The sequence below is a fragment of the Primulina huaijiensis genome, chromosome 8 (assembly GCF_012295235.1).
Source record: "Primulina huaijiensis isolate GDHJ02 chromosome 8, ASM1229523v2, whole genome shotgun sequence".
In the NCBI taxonomy this organism is placed as follows: domain Eukaryota; kingdom Viridiplantae; phylum Streptophyta; class Magnoliopsida; order Lamiales; family Gesneriaceae; genus Primulina; species Primulina huaijiensis.
This window is the reverse complement of record NC_133313.1, coordinates 19,969,252-19,981,887: the sequence shown is the minus strand read 5'-3', so window position 1 is coordinate 19,981,887 and position 12,636 is coordinate 19,969,252. Positions and strand designations below refer to the sequence as shown.

Sequence of the window (12,636 nt, the reverse complement as noted above, 5' to 3'; positions counted from 1 at the left end):
CTTTATCCCCTCACTTCGTTAATAGAGTTAGTTTTTCTTTATTTACTAGTATTGATTTTGTAAACTGACAAATTTTTTTAGTGAATTTTTTGTCCTAAGCCAAATCACAAGTGTGTGTACGTACGTTTGTGCATTACACGCTTATGCATGATTAATTATATCATATTTTATTCATCAAATTTTAATTGTGTGATAAATTATATTATTCCACCGCATGTTGTGTTAAGATGTTACAACACATACGTCTAATTCACACAATCTCCATCTATTTAGTACTTTTATGCCAAACAAATCTTTCAAATCCAAACACATGGGAACATTAAAATTACGCCAGATTCCATACAAGAAAGTCTAAAGTCTGTGTATGCTTGATTAAATTTCATGATCTGCAGTATGCTTTAAATTTCGTGAGCAATTTTATATATATATATACAAGTAATAATTAATTATACACATATACATACAAGTAATAATTAATTATACGTTTTTATAAAACTTTGTCAACTTAGCAGTCACATGTACATACAAGTAATAATTAATTATACATTTTTATACAACTTTGTCAACTTAGCAGTCCCTTTGTTGAGAAGTGATTTTGAGAGAGATTCGATGTCGATTCCGCCGTTTGTTATATTGGAAGCCTGGATAGGTCGAGGAGAAACCGGCCACCAGCGAGCAGCCGTAGACGAGCTATATAGGTCATGGCAAGAAAACACAGCAATCAGAGATACAGTTTTTGAAAACTCGATGTTCCAAAATATGAATGTATGTTGATATCCACATGCATCTACATTTTTTTTAAAAAAAAGTAATGTGATCTTGTTATCTAATTTATGAACGTTACTGTTACATATTTTTTTTTAGGAAATTAATAAAAAAAACTTGCAAATATGTTACAAAATAGTTTATAAACTTTAATTTTCAATAAATTATAAGTATAAGTTATGTGATCCCGATTGATTTTCCGATGGATAATTGAATTTTGCTGGACATTGTCAAAGAGGAGAATCATACAATATTTTTAAACTATATTTTTTTTTAAAAATAAATATTTTGATTATTCTTAAAATAAGGTTCTACTATCATATTACTATTAATACAATATTACGCAAAACAAAACAAATTAAAAAGATTTCTACAATTTTAAAATTCATAGTAAATTAATTTTTTACAATGACTATTATACAATTTTTATATTTATAGAATCGATTTGATTCGTTTTCTTGGGTCTTTTTTAATCTAAATTTGGAACCACACCAAATTTTTTTATTAAAATTTTTATTAATTCAATAAATATTGAAACTTTAGCAAAAACAATTATTTGTTTTTTGTCGATTTGATTCTTGATCATTTATTAATGGTGAACAGAGTCTCCAATTACAATATTGGTAAACCAAGCAGGTAAATGAGAGTTAAACCACTCGAAGCTAGACTCCGAACAAAACGACATGACTAGCAAGACAATGAGCCGTTGTATTAGCATGATGTACATTGCGAAAGGATGGAAGCTCCAGAAAGTAGCTGGAGGAGTAACGAATCATTGCCGCAACAAAAAGAGACAATTAAATATAAAAAAAAAAAAAAACTCATGGAAAACAGCGAATCTCAAACCTGACTCAATTAATAAAAAATATTATTTTTTTATTAAATATATTACTTTTACTTTAAGTGTGAATTAAGTCGATCCGTCTCACGAAAATTGTAATATCATCTCACAAAAACCTCCACTTAAATATTTTGGAGAAAAAAAGATGAGCTTATTTTTTAAACCAAAACAAAGAGGGAAAATAAACAAGGTAATAAAAAAAAAACCAAGAAATAAAAGCGATGGATGTTAAAAATAAAAAACGATTGACCTGACCTCAACAACCCCGTCATGGGTGGGCAGCACTTGAAATACACTTGATGTCACTCGTCGGGTCAAATCCAGAGCCAAAATCGGCCTCCCCTAGCGCGAACCATGCTGCCTGGATTTTCCAAGCAATGCCTCTCGTGTGCTTTAAGTCTGAGTTCGACCTCAATTCTATCATTTCGAGTTTTCTTTAACTTTTTTTACTTAATTTACATTCATTAAACTTACAAATTTCAACAATTTTTTTGTTATTATTATTTAAATATAATAATTAATAATATTTTTTAAAAAAAAGACAAAAGACTTGAGTTGGACTTGACCTTGAACCCGAACCCGAACCTGAACCGCGGAGTTCAGAATCCTGACTGGTTACAAATCTCGACTCTAATCCATCAGGTCCGCTCGGACCGGCCACTAACAGTAAGAAAATGAAAGCAAAAGTAAAAGTTGAAAAACGAGGAAAACCGGAGAAAAAAATAAATCGTGGACTTCAAAATAAATTAAATTCCACTTTGATAGATAACGCTGAGATCCGAAAACCCACACGAGCACGCACACGTACGAGGCTATTCTCCTCTGCAACACACTACATTGCGCCACGCTATGGAGCATTGTACGTTGGGCCCAATCTAACGAAACATAAGATAATATCTTCAAGTCAAACCCTTGTCTTAAAATTCGTTACTATTTTTCCTTTTTCTTTTTAAAATAATAATTCCTTCACAATTCTTTCAGACATAAATTCCGTAAATTAATGTAACAAACTTGTTTCTTTGTTTCATTCTGTTAAAGAAAATCCGCCCTTACCTTATTCACCTTTATTCATATTAGGACATTTAAAATATTTAAGTAATCTTAAGATTTCAAGGATTTGAAATAAATTTATTAATTAAAAGAAAATTAAAAATTTAAATTAGGTTCGATTTGGATGCTTTTAATTTTATAAAACATTAAAATTTTTCTATCAGTTCATGAAGTTTTTAATATTGAAAGGGACCGAATTATGTAAACATTCAAAATCAAATCAAACCAAATTATTTTAGACAAAAATTTGTGTGAGACGGTTTCACGAGTCGTATTTTATGAGACGAATCTCTTATTTGAATCATCCATGAAAAAATATTACTTTTTATGTTAAGAGTGTTACTTTTTATTGTGAATATCGATAGGGTTGACCCGTCTCACAGATAAAGATTCGTGAGACTGTCTCACAAAAGACTTACTCATTATTTTAAGAACACAATGTGACCATTGTATAACCCTTCTTCTTCTCGTAAATTTGTCATTTTTTCTTTTAAAGAATCGTGGACATCTTAATTTAGGACCAGATATAATAAATTAAAGAAAATTTTTGGTATTTACATTATGATTATTAAATTTTCAAATAGTTTATTTTTTTTATTTATACATATAATATATTATTACTATTTTTGAAATAATATATTATTAGATAAAACTGTTGGTTAAGGTAATGTCATATTACATGAATCAAGGGTAATGTCTGTACATGCGCCAACCGTACAAGCCTGGAGCAGCACACATGATTGTAACCCTAATGGCACGGCCTCCATTCTCTCCTCACCCGGTCACCCTCGTCTCTTTCCTCTCTCACAAAAAATTAAAGAAACAACTCACACACTAAAAAGAGAAATTCCTCTCTTCTCTTCAACACCCCTCTCTGTCACCTTTCTAACCTAGTATATAATCTTATCGCCTCAAGATTTCATCTTTTGTGAAGTCCAGAATTTGAGGGGGGGAAATCTGTGCATTAACGTTGTTGGGTGTGCTCGCGAGCTCTTTTTTAAATCTGCTTTTGGACCCTGGAATTGACGATAATTGCCTTGCCATTTTTCTAGTTTCTTTTTTATCCTTCAATTGACTCCAGTTGCCATTTTCCTTTTGTTGTGTAAGTTCGTGGAGGAGATTAAGTGGAGCTGCAGAAGTAGAGTAGAATTTGATGCCGCCGGAGCCTTATCAGGATCGGAGAGATTTCCGTAAGCACGAAAGATCCGCGTCGGACAATCGTTTTGGAGGCGGGTTTGGAGGCGGTGGGCCTCCCAGATGGCGAGACCAACATCATCACAACGCGCTGCCCGCTCACCCGCCGTCATACCACCAAAACCATCACCATCAGCAGCAGCAGCAGCAGCAGCAGCGTTGGTACTCTGATTTCCGGACTCGTTCTCTACCACCTGGTGAGTTATCGATTCTGCAACCAAGTAGGTTTTTCTTTTTCATTTTATTTAATTTTTTAAGAGAGATGTCTCTCAGGTGTCTTGTTTTACGGTAATAACAACAGATTTGTATTCTCTTTAATTAAGTTGAAGTTAGGTTTTTAAAAAAAATCCTATTTAGCTAGTTGAAGTGGGTTTGGGGATTTTTTGGTGATTGACAATATTTCGATGAAAAATGAATTTTCACGTTGTTATATTTGTCAGTAATTTTTAAAAGAGATGACTGTTTTATGGGCATCAAGAATCTGTGGGTGGGTTTAGGTGGATTACTTGGAGTAGATCTGATATGGCTAGAAACATTTTAAACGATTTGGATGTTTAATGTGTTGGATGGATTTGAACACGCTTTGCTATTTAGGAATATTTTATGAGGAAAAATTTAATCTTTCTGATGGCTAAAGTTCATCTTTTTCTCGTATTGATATTTTTTGCCCTTTTTGTGGGTTTGAATGTTTTCTGCTGAAGCTCATGGTAGGCAAGCTGGTTGGAGCACGCATCCTGACGAGGGTAGTCATGCGTTTCTGCCTTTTGGGTCTAGATTCATTGACAGGAACTTTGAAGAAGAGAATTTTCGGCCTTACAGATCTTGCAGTGATGCAGGAAGGTATGTGAGAAATAGTAGAGAATATAGGATGTCCTTCAGGCAGAAAGACTGGAAAGCAATCTCTTGGGAACCTTTTACTGCATCAACTCCTGGTAGACTTAACACTGAGACTAATGATCAGAGGCTTGTGGAGAACAACAAAACTAGTCATGAGAGAAATAGTGTTACCAACTGCCCAAAGAGCGAAAATCTCTCTCAGCCTTCCGATTCTCTAAACCCTTTGGAGCCATCTTGCCATGTAAAGAAAGAACGGCAGGATAAGAAGGGTGGCAATTCTGATGAACTGTGCTCTAATGGATTGGAAAGCACACGGAAATTGGAGAAAGGAAACTCCTTGGATTCAATTGATTGGAAACCTCTGAAATGGTCGAGGTCTGGCAGCTTATCTTCGAGAGGATCTAGTCTCAGTTGCTCAAGTAGCTCAAAGAGTATGGCCGTGGATTCTGTTGAGACAGTGGCCGAGGTACATGAAAAGAAAATGGCGCCTGTTCAATCTCCTACCGCAGAGGCTGCTGCTTGTGTAATGACCGCTGCTCCAGATTCATCGGAAGAGACTAGTTCCAGGAAGAAACCACGGCTTGGCTGGGGCGAGGGACTGGCTAAGTATGAGAAGAAAAAAGTAGATAGCCCTGAAGACAGTGCAGCAAAAAATGGACTGGTTATTGGTCTCAGTAACATAGAAGAAACAGTCCAGTGTCATGACATGAACTTGCTTGATAAGAGTCCCAGGGTTGCAGGTTTTCTTGATTATGCTTCACCTGCCACTCCATCTTCAGTTGGTTGTAGCTCATCTACAGGTAATGTGTTTTTCATTGCTATGCACATGTCTGTTTCTTCTTTAGTTTGCTATTTTTTGGTTTTTTTTCCTGTCCACCCTTTTGTTTTATGGTTGTTACTGCAAAAACAATATAAAGGGTATGCATCAATAGGAGGCATGTAATGGGATTAGAAATTGACAAAGAATGGTGTTCATGTATGTTCAAAGAAGTAAAACACAATGGTCATTTGTTTTTTGTCTTGAATTGGACATATTTGATTTCCCTCCGAAAATTGCGTTGAAAAATCAATTTCTTGTGATTGGAGGCCATGTCGATTACTTCTTGCTCTGTGATTGTTAATTTTATTGCTCGGTTTTGTTTGTTAGAACCATAAATTTCTTCAATAAATTAACCATATTCAACAAAACAAAGAAAGAAATGAAGCTGCAAATTGATATCATAAACTGGAAATATAGTTCCTTACCAGAGGAGATCCTCTGTACAAAGAGATTTCACTCTCTTTTCCCTAGCCTATGCTAGTACTCCAACTCAAGAAAACAAAATAATCCGATGTCTAACAGTTCTCCCATCCTTCACGTTTTATTTCTCTTTCTCCAGGGCCTTGCCCAAACCCTCTAGAGTAAACATTTCTGTTAATGGGCTTCTGTCCAATTTTGCCTAAGCGCAATTCCTAGGTTCGTAACATTGTTGTTTCTTATCACTTGTGCTTCATGTTCTGTTATACATGTTTTTCTTTTGTTGATTCATGCTGTTTTGTCTGAATTTCGATTGGCTAAGTTTAGGAAAATTAACTTCTTGTAGCTGGACTCTGGAGAATGATTAAATTGCTAATATTTATAGTTTATGGTGCAAACTGCAACCATTCTAATGAGATTTACTCTCTCTGGGAGTGGGGCGTGGTGCCTATCTTGTCATTATGTGATGCTATTGGCCACCAGTGTGGTTACTGAATTTGTGATAACATGTGCGTTCAACGTTATTTGATTTTTTTTCTTGAGAGAAGTTGATTTTTGATGTTATCTATACGAACAGTAATTTGTGTTTCATCTCCTTGTCAAGAGAATTTGCATTGCGGGTGAAAGGCACAGTATTTTCTTTTATTTTGAGCATGTTATTTTTTGACAGAGGAATACCGGAATAGTGTGGATTTTTTTTGGTTGTGGTTATATCATCAATGGTATTATCTCATTTGGTGATGGCTATCTTCTTTTTTGGCTAACTAACTCTTTTTCTTCAATATTACAGGTATTGAGGAGAAAGAATCTTGTAGGGCTGTCAATGTAGATCATGACACAGCTAATTTAAGCTGCTCACCTTGTATTGTGTCCCAGACTCCAGACGAGGGACCGATTTTTAACCTAGAAAAGTTAGAGCTTACATCTTTTGCTAGTGTCAGCTCTTTGATTTGTGATTTGTTACAATCAGATGATTTAAGTTCCAGGAGTTCCAATTATCTTGGAGCTAACTCGATGAACAAGTTGTTGTTATGGAAGGTTGATGCATTAAAGGCACTTGAGATCACGGAAACAGAGATAGATTCACTTGAAACTGAACTGAAGTCATTGATACCCCGTCCTGGAGTTAGCTGTCCTCACCTAGATGCATCCTGCTTGCAGCCACGAAAATTCCACTTGAAACCTTGCAAGGAGCAAGGTACAGCTTCCAATTTTTCTCAAAGGCTGACTCCTTTGCGCCTTGTTTCATCTGGGGACATGATTGTTGAAAATACACCTGGTGCAGTTGAAGATGAGTATGTGAGGTTAAAATCTGAGAATTTTGATAGCCCAAGCAGTGCTACCTCCAATTATGTTGAGGTGTCACCGTCTGGGGATGATGTCTACCCTTCTCAGACTACTCAGGGTTTTGTGAATTTGGATGTCAAGAATCCTATTACTTTGAATGAGAAATATGTAGGTATTGGCCTCTGTGATGAGGAAAACATTGATTGTGCGGAGTACTGTGGACCTACTTGCATTAATAGTTGCAGTGATCTTGCTAGAGTTATGGATGATGATATATGCGATATTTATGATTCAATATTGGCATCAAATAGAGTAAATGCCAATGGAGCTTCAGAAGTCTTAAATAAGTTGCTGCCCTCCAAACAGTGTATGGCTGGATCCGAAGTCTCTTGCCGACCAAGCATTCCTCCATCAGTTAAAAAGAAATATTTTATGAAGAAGCAATTTCTCAGATTCAAGGAGAAGGTTCTTACAATTAAGTATAAGCTATTTCAGCATTTTTGGATTGAAGGTCGACTACTTTCTGCATGGAAACTTCGAGCAAAGTCTCACAAGAAGTTAGATCTGATTGGGCATAAAAAGCATCGTTATGGTCGCTCTCGAATTTGTTCTCCTGGTAATTATTTTATACCTTTTGCCTTTTGTTTTCTTTATTCTTCGGTGCTTTTCCTCATGTTATGATCTATTTCCAATCTTTCATATGCTGGCTGCTTTCTCCACTTATCACACTCTTGCTGCTATAAAGTACCTGGAATTTTCAATTTTTTTCAGTCGTTCTATAACTTGGAAAGATTTTTTGTATTATGTTCAGTTTTAGTCTTTAATGAAATTTTGAACTAAGTTATCTTTCTCTTGTGTGGTGGAGGAAGGAGAACACCCCCCCCCCCCCAAACCCCCCCAAACAAAAATAAATAAATAAATAAAATAAATAAATAAATAACAATTTTTTTGGGTCAAAAGTTCTCTAGAAGCTTCTTCCCAATTATTCAGGAATTTATTTTACGAAAATTCACTTCACTATTGGAGTCAATCTGTTGGCTGTTGCAGGGTGGAGTTTTTATCCACTTCCAATCCCACATTTGGAAAGATATTTGTCATAGTTGCGTGATTTGGTTTGTCTGAGTATGACTTTATGTGAATGTTAAAAGATTTCTGTTTTCACTTTTATTCCTTTACTGAAATTTGTTGAGAATTTTTGACCCAAAAGCGGTGTGAGGGGGATTTGTCCCAAAAATCTAGCACTTTTGGGGGATTTGGTTGTGTTTCTTTATACCTTTTATGCTGCTTTTAGGTGAGATTTTAATTAATCGTCGAAATTAAGTTCTTTTANTTGATATGACATGTATAATTTTTCCTCCTTAATGGGAATGAATGCTGATTAATCTCACCTTCCTCGACAGTGTTATGTACACTTGTCTTTTTTGTGATTCTCTTGATGAGTTGAGCGTGAGATGGTGTCTAGCTTGGGGTGATTTGTTACTTTAATTCTTTAGATGTTCTGTTCTCATTTTCTCTAATTACAGATACATTGGGATTCAAAATTGATTATGCTTAGGCAAATTTTTCCTAACATTCCAATGTTTCTCCTTGATTATTTTTGCAGCTGGTAGTTCTCGAACTGTTCCTGCAGAAGATATAGTTGATTTTGTTAGTGGGTTGCTTTCTGAATCCTCGTTTAAACCCTGTAGAAATGCTCTGAAGATGCCTGCTTTGATTTTGGACAAGAAGGAGATGCGGATGTCAAGGTTTATCACAAGTAATGGTCTGGTGGAAGATCCTTGTGCTGTTGAAAAAGAAAGGTTTATGATCAACACGTGGACACCTGCAGAGAGAGAGATCTTCATTGACAAGCTTGCCACCTTTGGGAAAGATTTCAGGAAGATTGCATCTTTTTTGGATCATAAGACAATAGCCGATTGTGTTGAGTTCTACTACAAGAGCCACAAATCGGATAGCTTCGAGAAAGCTAGAAAGAAGCCTGAAGCTGTGAAACAACACAAGTCCCAATCCACTAGATACTTGGTTGCTTCAGGGAAAAGATGGAATCGTGAGGCAGTGGCAGCTTCCCTAGATATACTTGGTGAAGCTTCAGCAATTGCGGCTAATGCCGATGGCATTGAGAACCAGAAAGGCTCATCTAGATTTTCTTTGGGTGCATCTAGTGCCTATAAAGCATCTAGGTGTTACGATGATCAAGCACAGAGATCAAACAGTCTGGATTTTTACGGGAATGAGAGAGAAGCGGTGGCTGCTGATGTTTTGGCTGGTATTTGTGGTTCTTTATCGTCTGAGGCTATGAGTTCTTGCATCACGAGTTCTTTTGACCCTGGGGATGGATATCAGGATTCAAGGTGTCAGAGAGCTGGTTTTTCGGTAAAGCGGTCTTTGAATCCCGAGATTACCCAGATTGTTGATGATGAGTGCTCAGATGAGAGCTGCGGGGAAATGGATCCTAATGATTGGACTGATGTGGAGAAATCAATCTTTATTCAGGCTGTGTCATCTTATGGCAAAGATTTTGGAATGATATCACGCTGTGTCAGAACAAGATCCAGGGACCAGTGCAAGGTATTCTTTAGCAAGTCCCGGAAGTGTCTTGGTTTGGATCTGATTCTGCCTGGATTTCATAATGCAGTTTCTGGTGACGTTAACGGAGGTGGCAGTGACATTGAAGATGCTAGTGTTGTGGAGACCGGCTCCATTATTTACAATGAGGGATCCGGGGGCAAGAGAGAAGAGAATCTCCCATCTCCCGGCTGGAAGTCAAGTCTTGCATCTAATGTTAAATCGGGGACACCGAGTTTGAAGCCTGATTCCAAGAGGTGCGAGGAATTAAATGGGTTGAACTCCCCTGATCCCATGGATGCTGAACTTGGTGTGAATAGTTTGCTGTTGGATAATCCTCAATTGGATGATAAACATTTTTCAGGTTTCAATGGACAGAATGGTGCGACTGATGTTACTGTGCCTGTGAAAGAAATTGGAATAATGGGTGTATCCTCTGTTACAGAATCATTGCCAGGAGTTGAAGAGGCAGATGACCATGATCTACCTTATGGATCAACTACGACTGAGAAAATGACTTTGATTCAGATTTCAGATGGGCATCGAGGGAAAGAGAATGAAGGGTCGGATCTTTTGTTAGCTGAAGATATATCGGCCTATCAGAAAGTTGAAGAAAAAGAACCTGATTCCACTGAAGTTAGTGGCACAGAATGGTCAGTGACTAAGATGAAATCTGTATCACAGCACACTGAGAGCGCCTCTCGTCCTTCTGTTGATGTGCATTCTTCCATGCAAGTTGATAATGTTTCTGGGTGCCAAAAGAAAGCTGATCTTGTAAGCACTACTGAAGACACATCTCACATCCGCTCCGTCCCACAGGATGGTCACATGGCATCCTTGAGGTCGTCAACCTTGTTTTCCGTTCCAATTAAATATCAAAAGCTGTCCTATCATAATGCATTACCATCTGTTGGTATTAATGGCGCCGACGATGACCATTGTGATTGCCAGCAGCAGCATATCTCCGGTCGCTCATTGTCAGATCATGTTGAATACTCTCAGATTCTCAGAGGATACCCAGTTTCTGTGCCAATGATGAATGAGGAGGTAAATGGGTGCGTAGGTTGCCAAAAAACAGTCCTGCCTCAAGATGCCTCTCTGCCAGATGGAAATTTACATACTGGCCATCATGCAGAGCCCTTGCTTAAAAAGTGTGATACTTCAGGACATCATATTAAAATGTTTGAGGTTCCACATCCAGTTCATGACCAGACGTGTGATCAGCCTAGACCCCAGCCCAGTTGCTCATCTAGCTTTGAAAAACCTTCCGGGAATGGTGATGTGAAATTGTTTGGTAAGATTTTAGTATCGTCCCGACAGAAACAAAATTCTTGCGGACAACAAACTGATGACAATAATGGCCAGAACCACAAATCAGATTCCCCCTTGTCGGGTCTGAAATTTAATAATGAACAAAATGTCAGCTTTGATTCCTCTGTGTCGAAGTTTGATCGTCATAAATATCTTGGTTCCGATAATATTCAGGCAAGAAATTTCAGCTTTTGGGATGTAAACGGGATGAAGGCAGGGCTCCCTCCGATACCCGACTCTACCCTTTTATTGTCCAAGTATCCAGCTGCGTTTAGTAATTATTCTATTCCTGCTGTGAAAATCGAGCATCCACCCTTGCATGGAATTGTTACGTGCAATGACCGCACTTTGAACGGTGTCTCTATTTATCCAGCTAAGGACCTATGTAGCAGCAATGGAATAGCAGATTATCTAAAGAATCAAGGTCAGAAGCCTTTCACCATAAATATGAAAAACCCACAACCCACATTATTCCCTGAGATGCAAAGACAGAATGTTTACCATATCATCCCTGGGATGCAGCAGCAGTCAAGGGGGCTTGCTGAAATGAACATTGGAAGAGGGGTTATTGTTGGCGGCCAGTGTTCCACCATCTCAGACCCTGTGGTTGCCATCAAAATGCACTATGCCAAAACTGAACAGTTCAATTTGCAAGCCGGAAACATCACCAAAGACGATGATACATGGAGAAGTAAAGGGGATGTAGGCAGGTAGTCGTAGCAGAGCTTGAACGCCCTCTGCGGCAAAATCACATGTTTTTTGTCGCTCTGTATTATAGTTTTTGTGAACAGTTGCAGAATCCATTTTTTAATATAGTTTTGATTAGAAGAATTCTACATGTAAAATTTGAGAAGAGCTATGTATTTGTTGTATTTGATGGGAATACAGAAATAATCTGTCAAAAGTTTGGGGGAGAAGCTGTGATTTTTTTGCTGTGGGGTTGTAATTTATGTCGATTTCCTAATGACTTGTGTTATTTGTGGGAAAATCTCCTCCCAATCAAAGAAAATTGTGTGTTTATTTAGTGGATGTATTTCCAGATTGTGTTATACTAGAGTAAATATTCTCAAGGATTTAATATTCCCAAATAGATCTTGATAATTGTGTGTATAAACCGCTTTAATCATCTTAGAGTTTCAGGTCAAAATTGTGATTTTTTTCTGTCACCGTTAGATCACTGATCTCTTTATTTCCCTCAATCAAGTAACCAGTTGTCAAGCAAATGTGTAGTGCCTGGTAATACAACGCTAAGGCCACCAAAGAGATATCATCGAATGAGGGCAGCAATCTGACTTAAACCGGTGAGCTAAAAATAGCATTCACTCAACATATAGGCTGAATGGGAACTTCCTCAAATGGTCTAAATTGGTTCGCACATTCTTGAAGGGAAAAGGTAAACTAAATCATCTACTTGGACCTTGGTACTGCACAAAAGAGGGAGATCCTCAATTTCAAGCATGGGATGAAGACTCGATGGTGATGCCCTGGTTATGGAACTCCATACTGCCTGAAATCAGTGACACATGCATGTTCCTCACCACTGCAGCTG

The 12,636-nt window shown here is 37.4% G+C and overlaps 1 protein-coding gene across 2 annotated transcripts; it reads left to right on the top strand.

Annotated features, from left to right (window-relative positions):
- Positions 1 to 3,431: 3,431 nt before the first annotated feature.
- LOC140982767 (uncharacterized) lies at positions 3,432 to 12,111 on the top strand. Of its 2 annotated transcripts, XM_073449459.1 has the most exons (5): positions 3,432 to 3,633; positions 3,764 to 4,047; positions 4,552 to 5,487; positions 6,715 to 7,827; positions 8,815 to 12,111. In XM_073449459.1, the coding sequence occupies exons 2-5, from the start codon at positions 3,810 to 3,812 to the stop codon at positions 11,799 to 11,801; spliced, it is 5,274 nt and encodes a 1,757-aa protein (XP_073305560.1). In that variant the 5' UTR covers positions 3,432 to 3,633; positions 3,764 to 3,809; the 3' UTR covers positions 11,802 to 12,111. The 2 variants fall into 2 exon arrangements, with proteins under 2 accessions (XP_073305560.1, XP_073305559.1); XM_073449458.1 differs by having other exon boundaries at positions 3,432 to 4,047.
- The last annotated feature ends 525 nt before the right edge of the window (positions 12,112 to 12,636 follow it).